Source organism: Sinohyriopsis cumingii, chromosome 1 (genome assembly GCF_028554795.1).
Source record: "Sinohyriopsis cumingii isolate HCF-2022 chromosome 1, ASM2855479v2, whole genome shotgun sequence".
NCBI lineage: Eukaryota > Metazoa > Mollusca > Bivalvia > Unionida > Unionidae > Sinohyriopsis > Sinohyriopsis cumingii.
In genome coordinates this window covers 97644909-97670029 of record NC_142961.1, presented here as the reverse complement: position 1 = coordinate 97670029, position 25121 = coordinate 97644909, and the positions used below count along the sequence as shown (strand labels likewise).

Sequence of the window (25121 nt, the reverse complement as noted above, 5' to 3'; positions counted from 1 at the left end):
GAAAAATTAAATGACTTATGTTTGCCACTGATATTTAACAGATAAGAATCGCTCAAGATTGTCAATATTGCAGTTGTGATGATGTTGATAATGATAATATGCTGATGTTAATGGAAGTAAAATACAACATAGACTACAGTATGTACTCTCTTATAAGGCCAATCCAACTGCAAACTGCACAGACCCAGAACTGCCATAGCATAATGCACCAGCAGGTCTCGGTCTGTGCAGTTTGTTAGAAGTAATTAGTAGAACAAATAACACAGACCCTGATATGCAGCCACATTATGCTATGGCAGATCAGGATCTTTGTTGTTTGTAGTTTGACCCGACTTATAAGCAAGTACATGTGGTAAATGCTTTTTAAAGTACCTTGATTTAGAGGCTGATGACCTTTCTTACTCTCCATTTTCAGCTGGTGTACAAGTTGTATGAAGAAGGCAATGTGTCATAGTAAGAAAATTTACAGGAATGTGCCAATGTAATTCCATCTGGAGATAGTAAATCACAAGTCTTGAAATAGGAAGTCAACTTTAGTATGTTTATCGATACAGAATCGCCATTATTCTTGACAAGTGGTAGATGGTGCAAGTGAATTGTGGGGTTTCTAGACTGGTTCTATGTTTCAGAAGGTTTTGTTCATGAACAGAAACTTTAAAAACTGAACACTAGAGTGGTTCTGTTTCACAAGGCTTAGTTTATGAACCAAAACTTCAAAAACTGGGAACAAAATAGTCCACAAGACACAAATTCTAGCTGCAGGTTAAATGTGCAGTTAATTTAATGGTGATTTTCTGGGGAATACATCATAACAGAGCAGACTTTTTACATGGTGGGGACAGGTTTACTCTAAGGCAAGACCAAATTAACATTACCCGTGAGAATTTTAATGGACATCCTTCTTTGAACATTATACAGGTAAACTGGTACAGACTGTAAGGAACATTGTGCAGGTAAACCGACATAGACTGAAAGGAACTTTTTCTCAGACATTGCAATGAGTCTTGTATCAGCTCTTAAACCATTCAGAGAAAGGTTATTGCATTTGGTTCATGGACTGTAAAGCTTGAAATTGTCATATCAAATTAGAAGATATTTAAAATATGGACATATACAAGTATAGTGGACTATTTAATGAACAATGATTTAGCAAAAACTCTAAATGACTGAATGATAAATAATTATCTCTCCTTTATAATATTCATGCAAAAAACTGAACACCAATTGTGCCAGAAGCCATTGTTTTCTTAAACATTGATACAATATATCATTTGACATGTAAACGAAAATTAATATTGGTAACATTCAGGGTACTGGTAAGATTATTATTTCAAATTTTAGAAAGTTCTTAAAATTTAATCTCATCTTTGACAGGAACTATGGAAAGAAAAAAGGCACCCCCATTAAAAAAAATAAACGATAAATGGAGCTTTATATGTCACTCATAAATTCATGTGCAACTTTGTTTTTCTTGGACATAGCTGACTGGTGGAGAGTAACTGTTTGACTGCAAGATTGATTAAGAGTTTAACATGTTTAATAGCCACTGGCTGTTTGGAGGTCAATTCTGAAATGGACTGTGATATAAGTGGGAAGGCTTGAGTGTTTGAAAAGATTTTGATCAAATAGATTGATAAAAAGGGATTAGATTTTCCATCTGGAGAGAATGGTCTTCCCATACATTAGAAATCAGCAATTGTGAGCAACCTGAAATACAAAATTTACAGGTATTTTACATCCCAACTGCTACCTGTAGTTCAGCATATGGTGAAACTGTACCAATCAGGTTGGAAACTCCCATCCTGCTACCACATGGTGTAAATAATATAACATCTGGCTTGACATTGCATCTTGCATCATAAATGGAACTTGTCTTTGTAGTTCAGAGGAAATGCAATATGCTAAAACATGAGACAGATATTTGACAAATCATCATGCAGGTAAAGCATAAAAAATGTAAAGAACAAATTGTAGGGACAGAGGACATTGGTTTGGTTCCATGTGACCTATATTGAACCAGTAGATGATGACTATAGTACACTTGAATATCATTATGGAAAGTATGCTTCTAATGTCTTAGAATGAACACTGTGGATCCAAGTTATTTCTAATGCTGTTCCAATAAATCATGTTTGGGGCACAGGGAAGGCACCTTTCAATGTGGAGTAGCCACCCATGTATATAGTTTAGAATTCTGTTCATTTTCATATGAATTCGTTGAGTAATTACGTTGAGTACCCTGCAATATATTTTTTTAACTGCCTTCCCTGGGTACCATGTGTGCTTAAATTGAACAGACCTTAGTTGAATAAACTGCTGTAAATCAAATCATTTGTTATTATAGATTTTTTTAAATTAAATTAAAATTTTGTAAATGTGTTAGACACTACTTTTTTGTTTTTTTGTTTTATTTGTAATTATATGTTTTAATGTGCATATCAAATTTACAGCCCCTTTACTCTTCATTTTTACCTTTTTCTATATTCAGGGTAACAGCTAGAGTTTAGTCGTATTAAAATCAGATCTCCACTCTCTTGCATGAAGATCTGAAAGCAACCACTTGGAGGACATGTTCCAGAGACCTATGTCATTACCATAATCACTAATTTTATCAGCCAATTAGATGAAGTCTTAAATCTTAGAATTTGGAGACTAAGCAGTGTGGCTGATGAGCATCAGTGTCTGCTGAACAATTTCATGTTCAGATGTTTGAATGCTGCATTTCCATTGGGTAATTCAGAACATAACCCCTAAGTAGTCACCATCAGATCTTCATATAAGGACAATGGAAATCTTATTTTAATTAGATTGCACTCGAGTTCTTTAAGAAATATTAAGAACATCTCCAAGCTTTATTCAAATAGGAAATAATGATTTTCTTTTACATATGTTAGATTTTTTTGTTATTTCAAATGAATGTACAACCTTTCCAGAATAATATATGCATAATATGCCTCCTATTTTTGTTAGTTTTATTGTATTATTGTATTGTTAGATTATACACTAATGTTTGGGGGAATCAAATCTTATAAACTGTGGATAGATTAAATTATGCAGATATCACATGCATCATTGTTAGTAGTACACTTGTATGCATCTTGTGTAGTGCCTTGAGAACTGGATGACTTTAACATTGTTTATTATATTTATTATCAGAAGAAACAAGGATTTATCATGATGGACAAGTTCCATGACTAATGTTAGTATTTCATTGTATTTATCATGCTTATCAAACCAAGCTGTTCACATTTATTTGTCAATAGAAAATATATCTATTTCTTAGCTTTGTGTAAATGTACATACAATATTATTAGTGGTGTGATGATTATATTTGTCAATTAAGTTTTCAGAAAAGTGTCAAATATAATTTGGTACTGTTGGCAGTAACTTTTTTTTTTCATATGTGTGCCGGTATATACTATCTTCTAGGTCCTTTATTTCCTAAACTGTTTATGCCTCTGAAAGTAATAACTATGTTATTGTGTTATTTGTGCCATGGATTTTTGAAAATCCTTTCTTCTGAAAAGAGTTAACATATTTGTACACTCAACATTATTTGTCAATTGCTTTTTGTCCCCTAATTATACTTGCATAACTGAAAATATTTATATCAATTATTCTAAAGAATATAAAGTCAGCCCATCTGGCAAACACTGTTTATCTTCCTAGCCTTATTCTGGTACACAATATAAAGTCTGTGAATGCTTACTTTTTTCAGGATAGCTTGTTTTCTAATCAAAACTTTGTAGAGCATAGTCTCTTCTGTTTTTTTTCTTTGTGTTTTATAGATACCATATGCTGTCTGTTGCTGGCTCAATTCTGAATTTATATCTCCTTGTATTTGCTTCCAAGATGGTTGAAAAAAATTGATACATGAACATTTCCAAGAATATGTAGATGAAATCACATATATGAATGAATATATATATATATATATATATATATATATATATATATATATATATATAAAGCCATGTAAATGAATTCATACATGTCCAAAGTTCTGGTTAGAGGTTTGCTTGGTTTCAAGTTTCCCTGGGTTGCAGACATTTATATTTTACACAGGAACCAAGCAAGTCACTTGAAGGATGCTAAGTGTTAAGAGTTTTCTGTAGTTTTTAGAATTTTATGGGGTCGCAGATGTATCTCACACTGATAATGAACCAAGTATTTATGTGGTTGAGGTGGATTTTACTTACGTTTCACAACGAAATAATAAACATGATATCAGTAAGCTAACCATGCAGAAACTGCTTAAATTTCATGAATGTTAGTGTGCATACAGGCATGATGCAATAAGTTTTAACTGAAGGGTGTGTTGTGGATATTTAGCTACTATGCAATTACCATATATATGTATAATGCAAATTCTTAATCAGCTATTTTTACTGTACCATTTTATTTTTGTGTTGAAAAATATGTTTACCATACAAGAGAGCCATTGTAACACTCAAGATGCAATACTTCATAATTATCCAGAGAAAATACATTTTTTTATGGAATAATTAAATTTATCTTTGTTTTAAAAATGACTTTTTCTTTAAAGTTTCATTTTATGTTTTACAAGAGTTCATATACATGGTATATGACCACAGATGGTTTCCAATGATTTTTCATTGTTGTTCCTTAACCATCGAATCAGACAATTCCATTTTCTGTTAGGTCGATTAAAGTATGATAAAACCACTTTTAAGGTAAATGTGCTCAACTCTTGGGCAGAAAATTGCAGTATACTACTGTTAGTATTTCTGGCTATTTTTTTTAACCATACAACAATTACAAATGCTCAAATTCCATCCATATATTTCAGCAGAAATGCATAACATGAAAAAAAGCAATTTGTATCAATGCACTGTTGATTTTAAAACAAATCAACTGTACATTTATTGATTAACTTGAGAGAAATAAAATGAGTCAGTTTTATAATTGGATTAACAGGATGCTACCATACTGTGAGAAGGGCAGGTTGTATGTCCATGCCATTTCTTACAAGAGATGACACTTTTCTCAACCATGTGACAGAGGAATCTGTTTTGCTAACCTTACTTTTTCTATCTAAGTCTGATTATCTCTGACCTGTTGTCTCAGTCCTGGTGTTAGGCACTAGGAACTACTTTTAAAAAGAAACTTTTGCTGTCTTCTGCTATGTCTGATGGAGATGTTATAAAATCCAACAACAAAAACAACAGATATATAACAAAAAGAAATACACTCAAAAAGCAACTCAAGGTCTCTCTAACTTTGACAACACCATACAAAATCTTTTCACACACACACACACACACACACACACAACAAGCAGAGCTATTTGATACTCCAGAGACACAGGCAATACACATCACTGGTCAAACAAATCTCAACTCACTCAAGTGCTAATGCAAAGCTGGCAAAAACCAGACATCAGGGTTGCATCTATTATTTGATAAATATGGGTACTTGCCCCCAACTGAATCTGAAAAAAGGGGGGTTCAACATAACCAGTATGTTGTAAAAAAAAAAAACTCAATGTATTTAAAAAGAGCAATAGCAAGTATAATAAGTGCATTAAATGCATATTGTGTCTTCTGTATATTATAGTATAACACTTAAAACTGAAATCAAAGTCTTATGCTTTCTAATAATAATATTCTATCTACACACTAACCATTAAAGAATCAAACCATAGACTATAAATAGTGTCACTCCTCTAGCCAGACTTAAAAATCAGTGTCATGTACTTCCTGCATGTCACATGCTCTATTCTGATTGGTTACAAATCCATACTAAGAAAGATCAGAAGAGCACATATTTTCCTCACGAATGACAAAAAATAATTTTTAAGGAAAAGTCCAAAGCTCAAAATGAATTAGGGAAAGTATATATACAATTTCTATAATAGTTAACTCTTCACTGGAACATATATACATCTGCATCCAGACTGACTGTAATTATGACTGCATTATTCTACAAATATGATCACTATTTCCTCAGTACCCTCATGTCCTTCCTCATCCTCCACTCTACCAATGCCTTGTTAAAGAAGTCTCAGAGGAGGTCCTTCAACTGAAGTCATCATGAGTCTGCTGAGAATACAGTGTATCATAAAATGCCAGCCATCTTATTTCATGTACCCCTCTGACTTTCAGTTGAGGACTGTCCAGAACATTCTGGATTTCCTTCAGTTCAGCTGTTCTGTTGGCATATTTATAAAAAAAAATAGTACAGGTCTGTAACTGTGCCTTGAAAGGTTTCCTTGAGGTACGGAAAATTTTTGGATGCATGAAAGGTACACAAATTAAATCTAGGAACCATACAATGAATACTGAATCAGACCTGCCAACTGTGACGAGTCCGTCCCAGTAAGGCAGCTGATTTTTTTCCGTAAGACTGACCAGTTTTCAGTAAGGTGTAACAAAATGTCAATAACTGCTTTTGTAAAGCTGGAAAACGTAATTAAAAGTTTGATGCATCAATGATAAGCGTTATGTTCAACTGAAAAGTTTGTAAAGTACGCACAGACTTTATTTAGCACTAGTACAGTTGCATAAACTCTAGTTCCAAACCCTATGCAGCTCAATGGCTTGTTGCTATCTCTCAACGTGACATAATTCTTGGAAAATCTTTTCCATTTCACATGATGACAGCAATTATATCTCCCGCCACAAGACATAGTCAAATTGGCATGTGATGTCCAATAAACATAATTGTGTCCTCTCCAGCTTTTATTCAGAATCTGAATACTTCTTTTTATTCTTCCGTGTTGATTATTCACACTTTTCTAGACGCTTATTTTCCCTTTTGTCTTAAGCATGCATCACTTTCTGGATGCCATTTAAAAAAATTCTATAATCAACAGTTTGATCATGCAGATGCTTAGCATGAACAAATAGAGGAAGTTTGAAGCATCTGGGATGCTGCTGTAAAGTTAGTCTGGTTCCCTGACTAATTTCACTAATTCTAAGGTGAAACCCGGATCCAAATAAAACACAGATGAACCAATTATCTGGATTTTTTGGCAACCATCATTTTTCTGTAGTTTTTGCTAGTATGCTTTAAGCCCATATTTTAAGGGTAATTTTCATAAGACTTATGGCAAAATCGTAAGAGTTGGCAGGTCTGCTGATCAAGTGAGGGCTTTTTTAAACCATGTTGCTATACCACTTTTGCGACCTGTTATCGCTGATGCCCCATCACTGCCAAAACCAGCAACATTTTCAAGAGGAATCTCCTTTTCCAAGAACTGGACAACTTCTATGAAAAGAACTTCAGCAGTGTGTGATTGGCCTTCCGCTGACACATTACCAAGAAAATGAGTTGTAGAAACAAACATGGTTGGTTCAGTGATTCTGGCATAAATGACCAGCTTCTTGATATTTGAAATATCTGTACTGTCATCAATTAAGATGCCAATGAATGGACTACATCATACTTTCTGCATTAATTTAGAATCTACCACTGTTGCTATGCAATCCTGGAAAAAAAATAAGCTCGATAAATCAAAGTATAAAAGTATTTTATTATCATTAATATTATTTTATTAAAGTATCTGAAAAATGTACAACAAATATATTTTTTAAAAACCCAAAGTGACCAAAATCAGATGCAAATTTTGCAAGAACCTTAACCTAAGACTGTGGAGTGTCTAAAGATGTTGTCTTGTTAAAATTTGGTTGTTTTAAAAAATCCCATCAGGGTGTTTAAATGCTAAAATAATATGGCACCACAGTCTCTCTCTCTGTTAATTAAAGCCATTCAACTACAGTAATGAAGGAAGTGATTATGCCTGTCTGTATACGACAATTTTAAAAACAAAAGTCATTGGTATTATATACATCACTGATGGGTCCCTACATATGCACAGTTGTGATATAAGCAGATCAGGGTCAATGTCATTTGCTTCAATGATCATCGGAGCAAATAATAACTTATTTACTAAAGCATTATATAAGTTTCAAGTGGTGGGATTTGTGTGACTACTGTATGGTATCATGATGTCGACAGCAACTCCTTAAATGCTCAGTAATTATTCAAACAACAGTGACTGTATCATTATTTCAAACACACAAAAGCTCGTTACAGTAATACTGAAATGTGACCTGTCTAGACAAAAGAATTTCATGACAAAAGAAACAGGTACCAATAATCCAGAATGATTAAAAAAGAAAAACGTTATCCACCATTAAACATTGACAGGAAGTAATGACGATGAGCAACTGAATGCAATTTCATTGGCCAATCACAACATGCTTGGTGGTATTTTTAGTAACACAGGGATTCCTCAAGATATGCACTGATCAGAACCTAACAGATCATGTTTTGGTTGCTTGTTAGTATATGCTATTTTTCCATCTAAATATCAATAGAAAAAATGTAAATAAAATAAAAGAACTTACCTGAAATTCCTCTAAAGAAGCCCTTGACAAATATGTTGTGTTTCCTCATACTCATGTTTCTAACACCAACACCCAGAAAGTCAACAAAATCCAACAGTGAACCATATTTTAGAGACGCAATATTCTCCTTCGCCAAGTAATAGGCAACTGACATAGCATGAATAATTGATTCAGATTTCTTGCTGATAGCTGCCATGCATGTACTTTAAAATTTTCACTTAGTTTCAAATCCTGAATTGCCTGTTTGTGAGCTGCTAATTCAACATGTCTGTCAAGGGTTGATGTCCTGAAATTAGCATTTCCAAGTGTGAAAGAATTTTTTTTCCCCGTTTTTACACACCATCTGCAAAGCATCTAATTTTTTTCATTCATTTCCAGCCATGGTCAATTAAGTTTCCAACTTGAATTGAAAAGTACTTTTTTTTCTTGGCGTTAGATGGACCCTTAGTTTCATCGCCACAATCTTTAAGCAAATCACTAGAAACGTCCAATACAGGATTAGCCTGAGGAAGTGTTTGTTCATTGTGATTGTGCCTATTGACAGAAACTTTTGCACCCTGACTGTTAAAGAAGTGTTACTGCTAAAATAATGAAAAAGTGTCAGAATTTTAACTGAGTGTCCCATTTAACACGTCCTGCCAAGCCAGCCTCTGTATCAAATGTGCTCTTCTGAGCATATTAACCAATCAGAATTGGGCACATGACACACAGAAATACATGACTTATTTACAACTATACAAGTACAACATATTTGCAGAGTGGCAACTGAAAATTTTGTAGCCCAAACAAATAATATATTCTTTAAAAAAATGCCCACAATTCCTATTTTTTGCACAATTTTGCCTGCATAGAATTAAAAATCTTGTGGGAAATATTTAATTGGGGGGGGGATTTGCATGATCGTGCATCCAAGATGCATTCCTGGAAATGTGTTATATCCTACTAGTTTCTTCTAACTTTGTCAAACACCCACAATCCACCCCAATTGCAAACGTAAACTCCATTACTTACCAACCAGAGTGGCTCATTCATAAGTTCACGTGCTATTCCACAAAAAGATTTCCATGTAATGTACCATTGCACTAGTGATATTTCCAGGACAGAAAACATAAATTTCCAAGGAAGTTGTGAATTAGAAAATCTCCTGATGTTGCTACACACTTCATTAGAACTGCACCCTGTTGGCATATTCATTCATAGGCCTACTGCACAGTACTGTACCACTGCCTACCATAGACCATTTTCCAAGGGGCCCCGAGTGGCCGAGTGGTCTAAAGCGCTCACCGTTCCGGATCACTGCCATCTCACCTCTGTCTGCGTGGGTTCGAGTCCAAGATTCGGCTAGCGTGGGTACGTGGGAAAGCCTGCCAATAGCTTCTTGTGGGTCGGTGGTTCTTCCCTGGGTTTTCCAGGGTTCTTCCTCCACCAGTTATACTGGCCGCCATGTATAGCCTATCTTGTGCTGAAAAATGGCATTAAACCCTAGAACAACAACAACAACAACAACCATTTTCCAAATTAGAACTGATGAAAGTAAAAACTTAACCATCTAAAAGATATTAATTATTTATTGTCAATTTCATATGACATCCATTGATTAAATGTGATAATACAGTAATAATATCAAATGATTTTGTTTCTACTTTATCATGCACAGAACATAGGGTCGACAGGTTACCCCATTACCCTCATTAACATATTCATCTTAATGAACAGTACATGTACACGTGTTTGATAAAGCAAAAGCAAATAGCTCAAAACACTCATTGCACAATACATCCACACATAACAATTACAACTTTTTCTTGATTTTTTTCCTTTCATATGAGCAGCATACATAACTTGATTCTACTAAGATAATTATTCAGATTTTCAAAAAGGAGTACAAAACCTGATTACCTTTACATAGAGTGAGAAGCAATAACAGTACCTGATGAATACTGAGTTTTGAATCTGCCAACTAAATTGCAAGAATGCACGATTATTTTAATTAAGTTGGAAAAAATTGGGTGAGAAAAATATTCTATGTCGATGTTTCTACCAAGACAAGGAAATCCCAGTCATGGGTTACAGTATTTGTCTCCCCACTCAGCATAGCTTCATGGGAAGATGAATAATATAACCCCATGACTGGAATTTCATTGTCTCGTTCCAAACCCCAACACAGATCCTATTAATCACTTAATCTATTAAGTTAACAGTATTCATTCATATGTGCCAACATGAAAACAGTGCATAATGCATTGGCAGACCTGGGCTTCTGCTGTTCACAGATGGGCACATGACATACACAAGTAAATATCTCACAAAATTGCTCCATCAAAGTGATACCATCTCATCTTAATGTTCAGTTGGATTCCCATTTTGTACATGCTTGTTTACCCTATCACAAAGCATATTTTGATCTCATCCTAAACTAGATGCATAACTGGAAATAAGTATTAGTCGTAGGCTTCATTCCAATCAAGTTACAATTATCTTACCATACTTAATGACAAATATACCAGTACATTTACATATAGTCATAAAACATGTATTGTACTCCTTTTACAATGCAAAGATAGACTCTTCAAGCATCTAAAAATGGTCATATTTATCCTCACTGAATGAAAAATGTTGAAGCAGCCAACAAAATATATTCCTCACTTTGGTCATACATTTTATTCTGATGATAAATAGAATAATCTAGTAAAATCAAGATATACAACAAATTCTTGCAAGGATTTATTTGTGAAGGCACATACTATATGCAAGTAAAACACTGTTCATTTTCTGTCTGACCCATTCATTCTTTGAGAAGAATCTGGCTTGTAAAGAATTACAGTGTTGCAGACTATTCCAATATGATAACATGAATCAAAAAGTCTGCAGCTCAGAACAATTTCTTTGCTCATGTACAATCTGTAGCATCAAAGTTTGATACACAATTATTAGCTTAAGACAATTTCTTAATTTAAGGCACAATCTTTAGGTTCAAGGCAACTTCTTTGGTGAAAACACAATTTATAGCTTCAAGACACAACTTATTTGTTCAAGACACAATCTAGCTTCAAGACAATTTCTTTGCTCAAAACACAATTTCTAAGTTCAACACACAATCTTTAGCTTCAAGACACAATTTCAAGGGAAGTGAATAAAATCTTGTTAGAGATGAAATCAAGTCATGTTGATACCAAATATTAAGACTGTTTAGACCCCAAATATATCCCTAGTAACAAGTGGAGTACACTACTGCCTCAATAACTCACACACTGATAACCCATGAACCCACTTATAATGCTGGGTCAGGCATGGATACCATTTTTAAACTAGAAAATACCAAAAACTTATCCTTTTTGTTAAGGTGAAGAAAATCACAATCAAAAATTATTAACTGAAACCCTGATATCACTGGAAATGGTAGATAGTACAAGGAAACTTGAATCAACATTACGAAATTCTAAACTTTTAATAAGAAGTCATGTATTTTAAATTTTCTTTCCAAACAACATTCTTTGTACACTGTAAATAAAAATATTCAACAATTTTTATGCATGAAAATTACACTAACACCCAATGAAGGCAGCACTTTAATAAATAAATTCCAATTAAATAAAGTTTTGCCAAAAGAAATTTGTGTTTTAGTCCTCGTTCAGTTTGGTTTAAGTGCAATCATCATAAATACAATGTACCATCTTGTATTAAGATGTGAAATATGTCAATCAACCATAACAGATATGTCCTTGTGCATTTCTATATAAATTAATTAAGGGCCAGCCTTATTTTGATATCTGACCCCCCTCTTTTTATTTTTTTCATTGAGGTCCCTTGGTAACTCAAAAATGCTTATTGTATGGTCATGTGATTTTTTACCCATGATGTGTGTGAGTTATCTAGAGATGCATTATGGTTCAAATCAAAACTTCAAATGGGAAATGGATTTTATTCTCAGCAGTTTCTGTACATTTATAAATAAATGTAGTAAAATGCTACTACTCTCCAAACATTCAGCCAAAATGGAACCTTACAAGGTTATCAATAATAAAATTTGTTTACATGCATCAAATGATAGAAGCATAAAAAAAATAATCTCTTTTTATACTTCTGGTGATCTCAAATATGCACTGAGTTAAAATTTGGAAGGAAACTATAGTAGCTCAATTGGTAGAGAACTCGACTTGTAACTAAGGGTCATGGGCTGGACATCCATCCAGGTCAGCCACCTCATGATGTCCTTGGGGAAAAGCATATCACTCCCATTTCCTCAGCATGATATAAACAATAATATGTTAAATCTTCTTCTAATATGTGAAATTCTTGAAAGTGAATGAAATCCCAAGGTTTCTCAACCACCAAACTAAATACTGTATCTTCAAAGAACTTCTGAGACAAGAAACTAATGAAAGGTTAGTGAATTCATTTCAATACTGCACCTTAAACAATGAGACAAGCAGATTTGCCATGAACAAGTAAAGGACAGTTAACTATTTTTGATCGAGATTTGTTGTGTCATAAAAATGATTTGGTGACGCGTTTTCAAGACTTGCAACAAAATTGACTCCAAGATTTTAAAAACTAGTGTATGTCCTGAATATATACACAAATCCCAAAGACATAACACAAATGTAAGTATCTGTCATTTTCATCATATTGTTATCAATTACATACTATATACATCTTTAAATTTATTATACATATTCTACTAGTAAACTGATGTTAAAATGAGTACAAGTGAGCCCTCAAACATCTCAGGCCAATACAAGCAATGTAAATCTTGTCCAGCATTGTATCATAATACTCCTCACTGTGTGCATGCCACCAATTCATGTATCATAATACTCCTCACTGTATGTGCATGCCACCAATTCATGTATCATAATACTCTTCACTGTATGTGCATGCCACCAATTCATGTATCATAATATTCCTCACTGTATGTGCATGCCACCAATTCATGTATCATAATATTCCTCACTGTGTGCATGCCACCAATTCATGTATCATAATACTCCCCACTGTGTGCATGCCACCAATTCATGTATCATAATACTCCTCACTGTGTGCATGCCACCAATTCATGTATCATAATATTCCTCACTGTGTGCATGCCACCAATTCATGTATCATAATACTCCTCACTGTATGTGCATGCCACCAATTCATCTATAATACTCCTCACTGTGTGAGCATGCCACCAGTTCACAAATAATAAAATTCCTCACCGTGTGCATGCCACCAATGCATGTATCAAATACTCCTCACTGTGTGTGCATGCCACCAATGCATGTATCATAATACTCCTCACTGTATGTGCATGGAACCAATGCATGTATCATAAAACTCCTCACTTTATGTACATGGAACCAATGCATGTATGATAATACTCCTCAATGTGTGTACATGGAACCAATGCATGTATGATAATACTCCTCACTTTGTGTATCACCAATTCATGTATCATAATACTCCTCACTTTGTGTGCATGCCCCCAATTCATGTATCATAATACTCCTCACTTTGTGTGCATACCCCTAATTCATGTATCATAATACTCCTCACTTTGTGTATCACCAATTTATGTATCATAATACTCCCCACTTTGTGTCTTTATCACCAGTTCATGTATCACAATACTCCTAGTGTGTGCATGCCACCAATACATGTAATAATGTTCTTTTTTGGTGTATTTCGCTTGTATCTGTCAAACATCTTGAATGGTAAGAGCTGATCAGCATCTTGAACATCCTTTTTTATTATATCTTATGCTTTATCTTTTTCATGATGTTGCTCTGCTCTAGTGCAGCTTTTCTTTTCCTCTGAAAAAGAATTGGTTTTTTTTTCTGATTAAAAACACACTTCTACTTCTACACAGGTGTCACATTTCAAAATTTTCCAAAGGAATATTCTGAATGCTTGTTTTTTTTAAAATTTGTTTCGGATATTATAAGACAATGAAATAAAATTACATTAAGAATGTGCCTTCACAAGTTTGGAAAAGAGCTGTTAACATTATACTTTTTTATAATGTTAGAGGCTATCAAATTTTCTCATTCTGAAGAACACATAAAGGGAGAAAACTAAAAATGCATAACAGTATTAGCTGAGATGTCTGTTAATTCAATATAGCAGAGATGTCTGTTAATTCAATATTAGTAAAGATGTTGATTAATTGCCAGTGATCTTGTTGAGATACTTGGAAATGTGACCAAACTACTACCTTCACCCTACAAACGATTTTCAAATATCATTTATGCAGTATGAATTATTCAGATCAGATAAATATTTTTTTCATAACAATGCATTTGTATGTTTCCTCTAACTTCAACTGAAATGGAATATTATATGTCCACTCTGACATAGGCAACTGAAATGGAATATTATATGTCCACTCTGACATAGGCAACTGAAATGGAATATTATATGTCCACTCTGACATAGGCAACTGAATGGAATATTATATGTCCACTCTGACATAGGCAACTGAAATGGAATATTATATGTCCACTCTGACACAGGCAACTGAAATGGAATATTATATGTCCACTCTGACATAGGCAACTGAAATGGAATATTATATGTCCACTCTGACATAGGCAACTGAAATGGAATATTATATGTCCACTCTGACATAGGCAACTGAAATGGAATATTATATGTCCACTCGGACATAGGCAACTGAAATGGAATATTATATGTCCACTCTGACATAGGCAACTGAAATGGAATATTATATGTCCACTCTGACATAGGCAACTGAAATGGAATATTATATGTCCACTCGGACATAGGCAACTGAAATGGAATATTATATGTCCACTCTGATATAGGCAACTGAATGGAATATTATATGTCCACTCTGACATAGGCAACTGAAATGGAATATTATATGTCCACTCTGACATAGGCAACTGAAATGGAATATTATATGTCCACTCTGACATAGGCAACTGAAATGGAATATTATATGTCCACTCTGACATAGGCAAATGAAATGGAATATTATATATCCACTCTGACATAGGCAATTGCTTTCATATTCACACATGGATGTACTGTGGCAACTTGATCTGAAGACCAGTGCATGTCCCAGGGTACACAACTGTAACCCATTGCCTCTAAACTACCTGTCTTGCACAAATAAGAAAGTAGGAACTATTTTTCTCTTGATAGCTAGGTAATAGCAGATGACTTACATTTGGTGTGCCTGGTGTTCCCACTACATCAATAGATTCTAAGAATTTAGTGGACTTGGGTGAGTCTGGCTCCTCTCCAGTTGGGGTTGTGGGAGTTATCTGGAGGTCTGAAGTTTCTGGTTTAGGAATATCTGGAATTGGCTGAGGAAAAAGATATCAGGACTTTACCTTAATAATGTAAATTGTAGTAACAGTGGAACTTGCCTACTGGAAAATCTGACCCCAGCTTTCACAAAATGTTCTCAAACTCATACACCAACTTAAATCTACAATTTTCACTCAAATGCCACCTTAACTGTTGATATTTCTCACGATGACATCACAAGTTAAAAATCAACTCAAATGTAGAGATTTATGCTCAAATATATGAGTCTGCTGTCATCCAGTATTAACTCGGATACCCAAGACTGCAACTGTCCCATTTTGTCATCTACTTCAACATTTCTTTTCTCTCCCAACATTTCCAAAAGACTTTTAGTCTCTCCAAAAGAATTCAAGATATATAATTGATATGACAATACTGAATGCAAATTGACAAAATTGACAAGTTTGCTAAGATGTGTGTCACTTATGGCTGTATAAGACAATATACATAATGATATTAATTTTATAAAATTTAATAACAAATGTAAATAATTGTGTTGGTTCAGTTTCATGATACTAGATGCAGTCTGTCTAGTAAAATGTGACGGAAAATGTGAAGAGAGAGAGAGGGAATGTACAAAATGACAATTTCATATCAGTAAATCACAACTCATGCACTTGCTTATTCTCATGGAATCTAAGCAATACTGTATACAAACAAGTTCTCCAGTTTTCCCATCGCCATCTTTTCGCAGGACCAATATGCCAGAAACTGACATGAGATGTACAAAATTGTGTTCAGTAGCTTCCACATTTTTTATAAAATGTAATGCTGGTATATCCATATACTAATGTCCTCCTGCCCTTTTTTCATCATAATTACCCACCCACCTTTTTTCCAAGAATCTCCTGTAGATTCAATCTTGCAAGGTTTGTATACTGTTTGAAGAGTAAACTAAGACTTTCAAAATAAATAGTCACTAAAAACCAATCTAACAATAGTAGTAAAACCTTTGCTCCTACTAAACATTTTTTTAAAACTTAATTAAGATGTCTATGTTCTTGTAATATACAAACACTGACCAATTAAGAGAGAGCTGATTTATTTTTAAAAAACTTTGCTTCATTTCTTCATGGAAATTGTGAAAAGAAATTCCTGTAATTCTCGCAATTGATAAGTGAGAGGAAAATTAACTTAATGATGTTAAACAACAATGTCTAACATACTTTTTATTGTCATTCGTCTGTCTTCTTATCCCATATAAAACCCCTCACACTTTCTCTCATGTACACACAGAATAATCTCTGTATACATCTAATATATTTTTCATGTCATTCGTCTTTCTCCTGATCCCATATAATCCCCCTCACACTTTCTCTCATATTTGCATAGGATAATATGTGTAATAAAAAGTTTAAAAACAGTGTTAGGATGTGTGAAAGCAAGCCATCCAAGTTTTGCTTCAGGTTTTAATATTTATCAAAGTTAAAGAAGAAGAATAAATCAGCGAGGATTATTTACAAAAAAGAAATTGAGACAAAATGAGTGGTACTAAATGAGTATCTCTCAATAATCAATGTACATATGTATGTATGCAGTAGAGCTCATGTATCTCTCAATAATCAATGTACATATGTATGTATGCAGTAGAGCTCATGTATCTCTCAATAATCAATGTACATATGTATGTATGCAGTAGAGCTCATGTATCTCTCAATAATCAATGTACATATGTATGTATGCAGTAGAGCTCATGTATCTCTCAATAATCAATGTACATATGTATGAATGCAGTAGAGCTCATGTATCTCTCAATAATCAATGTACATATGTATGTATGCAGTAGAGCTCATGTATCTCTCAATAATCAATGTACATATGTATGTATGCAGTAGAGCTCATGTATCTCTCAATAATCAATGTACATATGTATGTATGCAGTAGAGCTCATGTATCTCTCAATAATCAATGTACATATGTATGTATGCAGCAGAGCTCATGTATCTCTCAATAATCAATGTACATATGTATGTATGCAGCAGAGCTCATGTATCTCTCAATAATCAATGTACATATGTATGTATGCAGTAGAGCTCATGTATCTCTCAATAATCAATGTACATATGTATGAATGCAGTAGAGCTCATGACACCTCAGCACAAAAGTGGTTACACTGTATCTATTAAAGATCAAGTTCTAAAAGTGAAAAAAAAGAGCTGCACAAACATTAAGAAGATAAACCCTTCGAAATAAATGTAAACATTAACTACATCTAAATAATATAAAATGTAAATATGTTAAAATTCTGAAATTGTACATAAAAAACTGGTAAAGGTAAGAAATTAAAATTATTAAAGCATAATTAAAATTTGTCTTATACACTACATTCCCTTTAAAAAAATTCAATTTTCTTGGATGGCATACAGCAATTTCTTCGAGCAGTTCAAGTCTAAACACTTCTGCCAAATAGGGTGGAAATCTTTTTTTTTTCTAGTAAAAGAGATCCTTCAATAATTCTAATCTGAACATAATACTTTAGTAAAACAACTGCTACTCCACAAATCCAGCCCAACAAGGCTAAAACTTGATAGTTCTGAAAGTCATATGCCCATTATAGGTGGCAGTTAGAATGATCTCACCTTCATAATAGCACTGGCCCCAAACCCCATGAATACCTAAGCTTCAACTAGATCAGAGTGCACTCTATGTATATAGCTGCAGGAAGTCTGTGAGGGTGTATGGGTATTATCAAAGAAACAATTTGCAAGAAAGGATTGGTTTCTTCCTCAAATACACAATCCAATCATAAATAATTTTGGAAAATAGGTAATAAGTGAATGGATTTACATCCTCTTATTCCAGCGAGGTCTTGTCTAGTCTCCTATGGTATTAAGGCAGCTTCTAGATAGATTACACTCTCAATGCCTGGGAGCAGCTTCTGAGAGAGAAAAAGTTTTCCTCCCACAAATACAGCAGAAGTCATTAAGCCACATCAAATGCAATTTTTTGGATGACATCCCTAACTTCAGGTGATGTGATTCATAGTAATTTCAGCTGATACTTAGTTAATTTCCAGTATGTGGAGTAGATAATCCATTTTATCCAGGCAAAAAAGTACATGTGCTTATATGCCTTTTCCATCTTTGTGAACAGCTTGGTTATTTTCAGGCACCACGTGGAGCCCTCAATGGGTCCAACAGACAACTGAGATGAAGTATCTGAGTAGACAGGTTTCATCATAAATGTCTGATTCCCCATGAGCAAGAGCCTGTCAATGAAAGCCATCATTAGTGGAAGCAGGATGATGATGCAGCATGTCAGAGATTGTGGAATGGTAACCTTCTTTGGTAAACTGGTGCTGTTTCTTGTGAAGCAGCCACAGTAGGAAGTTAGCTATCTGCAGTATTGATGCATTCAGGGCACAATGTGTTCTTACACAAACCAGTGTGTGAAGATTATCCATTCTGCTTCATACAGTTTCAAAGTGGAAGGCTGACTTGCTTGAGTGATTCTCTCCACCACTTGTTGAAAGAGAGCTGTTCTTGAGGGCTTGTTTAATATGATCCAGATATGCTGGTTTAATAACTCTGGATTGGGATGAATTGCCTGTTGCTGAGTAAGCAACGATGCCACCACTTTACTGATTCTCAATACTCACCTGTTTTGAATAGGTCATTGCTCTGTCAATCAGATGTGAGATTACCCAGGGATTGATGTTGGGTCTGAACTAGAGTACCCGGAACTTGTAAAAAGTGTCTTTGTAAGCAAACCACAGGAACTTCCTGGAAGCTTTCTGAATTCGAACATTTAGATATTTATCTTGTAAGTTTACATTGCGCAGTCTCCCTCCTGAATGATATTCAAAACCTGTCTTGATATTTCCATCTTTCTTGAATAAAAACCTGGTGAATTTACACTGCCCTTGTTGTAAAGGATGTTCATTTGCTGCAGTGTTTGCTCTGAAGAGCAGAAGCCTCCCCACCATACACACAGGATATCTGACCTGGGTAGTGTGAAAACAGTACCATTTATTTATAGTAAGGCTGACTTGGAGGGATGCTGGCAAAAATGAATGCCTTCTCTCTGTCTCTTGTCCACTTTTTGTTTTGACAACTGTGAGGTATGCACAGGTTAGGTATATGTGTCCAAAACAAACACCAACAGATGCAGGTAATCCATCCAGGCACACAACCTGTCCTTTCTATTACAACCTCTAAAGCAAAGATTGTTTATCATCTTTGATAAAACATTTTCTCTTTTACATACTTTCAAGTTAAATTTCCACAGTCAAATTCCTCAGTATATATTCCAAGACTTTGTTTATAATGTTTTATTGTTACAATATTCAATCAGTCAAATTGTCTCATTTGTTTGGTTTCTCAAGAAAATTTGCTCAATTACAGTGTTTTATCATCCAATTTGCCTAAGCCATGTAAAAAAGGAAATTACAATCACACCTCATTCATAATCATTAATTTAGAGTGATGGGCTGCTGGTTCCATGCAATTACTAAAAAGGAGGTTTTGTTTGGATACGTTTCTACCCAACTAATTTAGATATAACCTTTAGCTATTATTCTACACCCGTATGAAAGGAAATCTCTATTGTTTATTCTGAATTCTGACTACTGTATCAGACTTTTGTACCGAGAACCAACAAGGTTTTAGATAGCATGGTAAATCTTAAACTGTACCTACAAGCTCACAGAGATGAACCTGATATTCTTTAGTAGTATCTTCACTTTACTGAAAACATCAACAAGAAATCTCAGACTTAAAAAAAAAACAATTTCTTTCCATCTACTAAAAACACAGACTAATTTACTAATCATTATGTAACTGAACTGTGACATTTTATCATAAAAGTGATTTTTTTTAATTCACTGGCTGGTATATGTATGTTGACAGTTTCAGCAAATGTTCTACAGTAAAAAAACATGTTCATACACTCTCAGAAATATGAGCAAATGGTTCAAACTCTACTTACAGTTCCAGGTGCAAGTGTTTGAAGTCTGTGCCTGAGGGTTTCCAGTTCATAATCGCATGTGGTTAAGGCCAGCTTCAGCTCATACAGTAGCACAATATCTTGTCTCAGCTCATTGAAGTGTGTTACTATTTCTTCAGTTGGCATTGGGTTATACTCTAAAAATATAATGGGGGTAACCTTTGTACACTCTGACCACAAGATAATGGCAAGATTAATTATCTGATCGGATGGGCAAGTAAGTAATTTATGATAAATGGATTTGGGGGAGGGTTACTTGAATTAGGCAATTCAGCTGAATCAATATGAATCAATAACTAATGACACAAGAAGATTTTCCCAACAGTAAATGTTGAACTGAATAATCTTATGTCCAACTCTGTTTTGGATTATTTTTAGTATATGTTGGGATGAAATTCCAACTTAAAAAATGTTCCAGCCTGGAAACATGTAATAAAGAAAATAAACTGAATTGTATGTGTGTGCATGTTTTGAATTTTTGACGTAGGTTTTATAATTTTTCAGTCATATTGCTACAATGTCTGCCGTGTGGCACTTTGTAGTGATGTCTAACACTGGGGCATCATGCTGCAATCATGTAGCATTATGTCCCACCCAGTCACATTATCCCAACACCAGGCTGACCAGTCCTAATACTAACCTCTTAATGATTAATGCCAAGTGGTAGCAGCTAGTACCATTTTTATGTCTTTGGCATAATTCCGCCAGGATTTGAACCAATGTGATCCCACATCCAAGGCAGACACTCTAACCACTTAGGCCACTGAAGCAGGCAAACTGAATTGCAAGCTCATACAAAGAATCATTATTTTTCCTGACACATAGGTGTCTTCACTGGAAATGTGTCATACATGTATACTTAAGTAATTATACAAATGCATATCAAAACACTTGTCTACAGATGTTTTGTTAAGATGATGGGTAAGAAATTGTCCATAATAGTGATGAAAGTCCAACTTAGTAGAAATAAAATCAAGGTCAGTTACAGCTGTTTCCAACAAGATTTATATTAAACTTTGAGGAGTTCACAGTGATAAATATACTGCATAAATATTAAATATTAGGTATAAGTGTGCTAATATCAACATTTAGTATAACAGCTATTTTTACATCCACCAGGTAAACAAGCAACTGTTTTGAACAGCACATGCTGTCAGCTTTCCCTTTATGTTTACATCAGTGACATCATTATGCAGCTGGTCTCTTGATATATGCTATGTGTAATTATTAACAGTACAACTGCCAAGTGTTGACATGCCAACATTCTTTGCTGTGTCAGCCACATGTATGAGGTGTATTTGAACAGTTCTGGATATTTTGTTACAAATGTTATGTTTCTTTGAACTTGTCAATAAATTTAATGCTGACAGACAGACAAAAGGTTTTGCAGCTGCATGTACCACATTGTGGGCACCTGCAGACATGTGTGTAATGTAACACAGGTAAATGACAGTGATGTAAAATTGTCAGGGGATGAATTCTGCTATTGAGCAAAAAGGACACTGCAAAATCCACATGTCCTTAGGTAACTCTACAACTGATATCAGGCTGAAGTTTAAGGCTGTAATTCTCTGTCATACCCTACAATTTTTTGTTTGTTTCTCATTTCAAAGATCTTCACAAATCCAAGGAAGACAATCCATGTTCTAGAAGACCATTGCCCGTGATTGGTGAGCTGGCTGCAGTTAAGGGGGCAACTGAGGAAAATGCTCATCACAGTGGAAGATATTTCTATTACTATGGGCATTAATTCAACAACTGTTTTTAAAATATTAAAAATCATTTTGAAACTGAGAAAGGTTTGTGCAGAAAGTGATGATGACCGATTAAAACCAGGACTCAGGTTGAAAGTATGAAACGGCTGCTCACCAAAATATGAGAGATATTTGAATCTGATTGTCACTGGCGATGAAACAGATTTACATTTCTTAACCCAACTTATGAGAAAATAAGAAAGCATGGATCAGGAGAAAAAAAGTCGAGACCACAATTTACTTGACAGTGTTAAACTTTCAAAAATGATTTATATGCACTGATTTTCAACACAAAAGGTCTGGTCATCCAGGTGCCTGACTCTACTTGTGTCACTGGCTATTTGTATGCTTCCAAATTCTTGCCAAAAGTTGTGGAACACAACTGAACCATCTGTTCATGACAAGTACCTGAGGTATCCATCTACTCAAATCCGATATATTGGCATAAAAATCTGCAACTGTGACAGACTTCATGAAGGAGTGCAGCACCCAACCATTGCCACATCCTCCAAACATCCCTGATTTTGAGTATGAACAAACAGTGAATACCAAAAGACATCTAATAATTGCATGATCAGACTGAGAAAGTGTGTAGAGGTGCATAGGGGGTATTCTGAGTGTGTTCAGTAATAAAGAACATGGTTGTACAGTGCACTAATATTTACAACTTACAACAGGTTCACATGCTCTTTGAAACCAAAATGTCCAGGTCTTTTCCACATTTTTCCTGGGAGAAATTAAATTTTTTAACCCAACTTAAGAGAAACAGAATAAAAAACATTCTGGTTTATAAACATGCATTTTTAAAATGAAAAGCTGTTTCTATTTTGAGACTCTCCTATAACATTCTAACGGAATTGTATGACCATGTACCAAACTACAGAATGGATCACTTGAAACAAGTATAACTAATGAAACTCATAAATTTTGCATGTAACCCATATTAATTTACAGAACAAAAATGTTAACTTTACTTGGCTTAACTATATATGTTGGTATGAATAAAGTCTATTAGGCAAAGGATGTTTTCAGTTGGAAAAATGCCATTAAAAATTATATACCTTGTGATAAAACAAAAAGGAATGAATAACTTTAACACCTAATTGGGTTGGTGCCCTAACATCTACAATGACCTTACTCTGACTATGGACTATGCAGTTTTTATCAAGGACACCCAGGGAATTGGATTCTACACTGAAAATTGCCCAAGTAGTCTGTACATTTCTGAATACAGGGAAGATTATGCTCTAAATTGGAGCTGCCAGGCTGTCCCAGATTATCTTGAAATATCCCAAATGAATATCAATAATCTAACTTGCCAGAACCTTTACCATATTTCAATGAGCATGGCATTGCATCTGTTGCTTTGTTGTTGTTTGAGGGTTTAATGCCATTTTTCAGCACAAGATAGGCTATACATGGCAGCCAGTATAAATGGTGGAGGAAAAACCTGGGAAAACCTCCAGAAAGAACCAATGACCCATGAGAAGCTACTGGCAAGCTTTCTCACATACCAACATTGGCCAAGCCCAAGACTCAAACCCATGCAGATAGTGGTAAGATGGCAGTGATCCGTAACAGTGAGCGCTTTAGACCACTAGGCCACTTGGGGCCCTGGCATTGCTTTTAACTGTATTGAATCATAATAAGTAAGTGTCCAACTGAACTTCCAATATTTGGGAGAAAGCAGGTGTACAAAGTTCAAAGTAGTTATCTGAAACTACTGTTTGTGCATATTTTAACATCAGATGAAATTCTAGGAGTTTACAAAAATATGAACACTTTTCTAATATTACGTTACTACAGATGCTGCATAACAAAATGACAACCAAGAAAATAGGTTACAGTCGAAAATCAGCAGATTCTAAACCAGATTGCCTCATTTCAGGTCTATCTACAAAATAATGGTTAAAGTAATTATTTTTATTAGTAATGGACCTGGATATGGCCACAAAGTCTGAATCTGCTTCAGAATGGGCTACATAAAATAAAATTTCACTTGTCTTTCATGGATCACGTGAATTTTCAGCAGGAATTCTGTAGAGAATCAATGCATTTCCTGTATTTATGATCATCAAATTAGCACCAAAATTGACAACAGAACATACAATTTCTTTCTCTATATTTCCAACTTCCTCTTTAAAGGGAAAATTTGATCTACATTCTGTTTCCTACCTTTTGCATTGCTGAGGGAATATAGATTTTAAAAGTGTTCAGTATTCTACTTTGCTGACTTGTGCCTACTAGGTAAAAATGCTAAAAGGATTCATATCCTTTGAAACAGAACAGAACATTAATTCTGATGGGAAACCAAGAGTGCCATATGATGATAGATCCCATCTAGAGACAGGATCCATGACCCATTTAATCTAGACATATCCCCTTTCATTTTGCATATATAAATGTGGTATCTGACTAGAAGAAAACAAAAATAAAAAGGTTGTTCCTATATTCCATCTCTACTTGTATCTCCCAATATAAGATTTTGCACTTGGCACAATATCTGTATTCACTTTATTCAAAATCCAGTGGGACACATTCCACAGTCTGATTATCACAATACATTCACAAAACAAAATGCTGAATTGTTTCTAAGGAATTTTTTTTACAGAAAGGACATTTATCAGCATCTGACAATTGTATTTTATACAGAAATGAATTCATTGTTAAAATTCTATGGTAAAATGAATTTAAAATCATTATAATTTTGAGTTTCTTGTTATGTTAAAATCTT

General features: G+C 34.4%; 2 protein-coding genes across 6 annotated transcripts in view; one reads left to right on the top strand and one right to left on the bottom strand.

Annotated features, from left to right (window-relative positions):
* Positions 1-4529, top strand: part of LOC149807406 (uncharacterized) — a 223339-nt gene extending 218810 nt beyond the window's left edge. For all 5 annotated transcript variants that reach the window (XM_089966453.1, XM_089966445.1, XM_089966430.1 and 2 more), the window contains one exon: positions 416-4529. In XM_089966453.1, the coding sequence (XP_089822579.1) occupies positions 416-454 (39 nt within the window). In that variant the 3' untranslated portion in view covers positions 455-4529. The remainder of the gene's footprint in view (positions 1-415) is intronic.
* A 5396-nt stretch (positions 4530-9925) lies between these two features.
* LOC149807405 (DNA methyltransferase 1-associated protein 1-like) overlaps positions 9926-25121 on the bottom strand; it is a 55777-nt gene continuing 40581 nt past the window's right edge. Inside the window, exons 11-13 of the mRNA XM_089966413.1 lie at positions 20616-20770; positions 15545-15685; positions 9926-14167 (exon numbers count right to left, since the gene is read on the bottom strand). Coding sequence (XP_089822539.1) covers positions 14105-14167; positions 15545-15685; positions 20616-20770 — 359 coding nt within the window. The 3' untranslated portion in view covers positions 9926-14104. The remainder of the gene's footprint in view (positions 14168-15544; positions 15686-20615; positions 20771-25121) is intronic.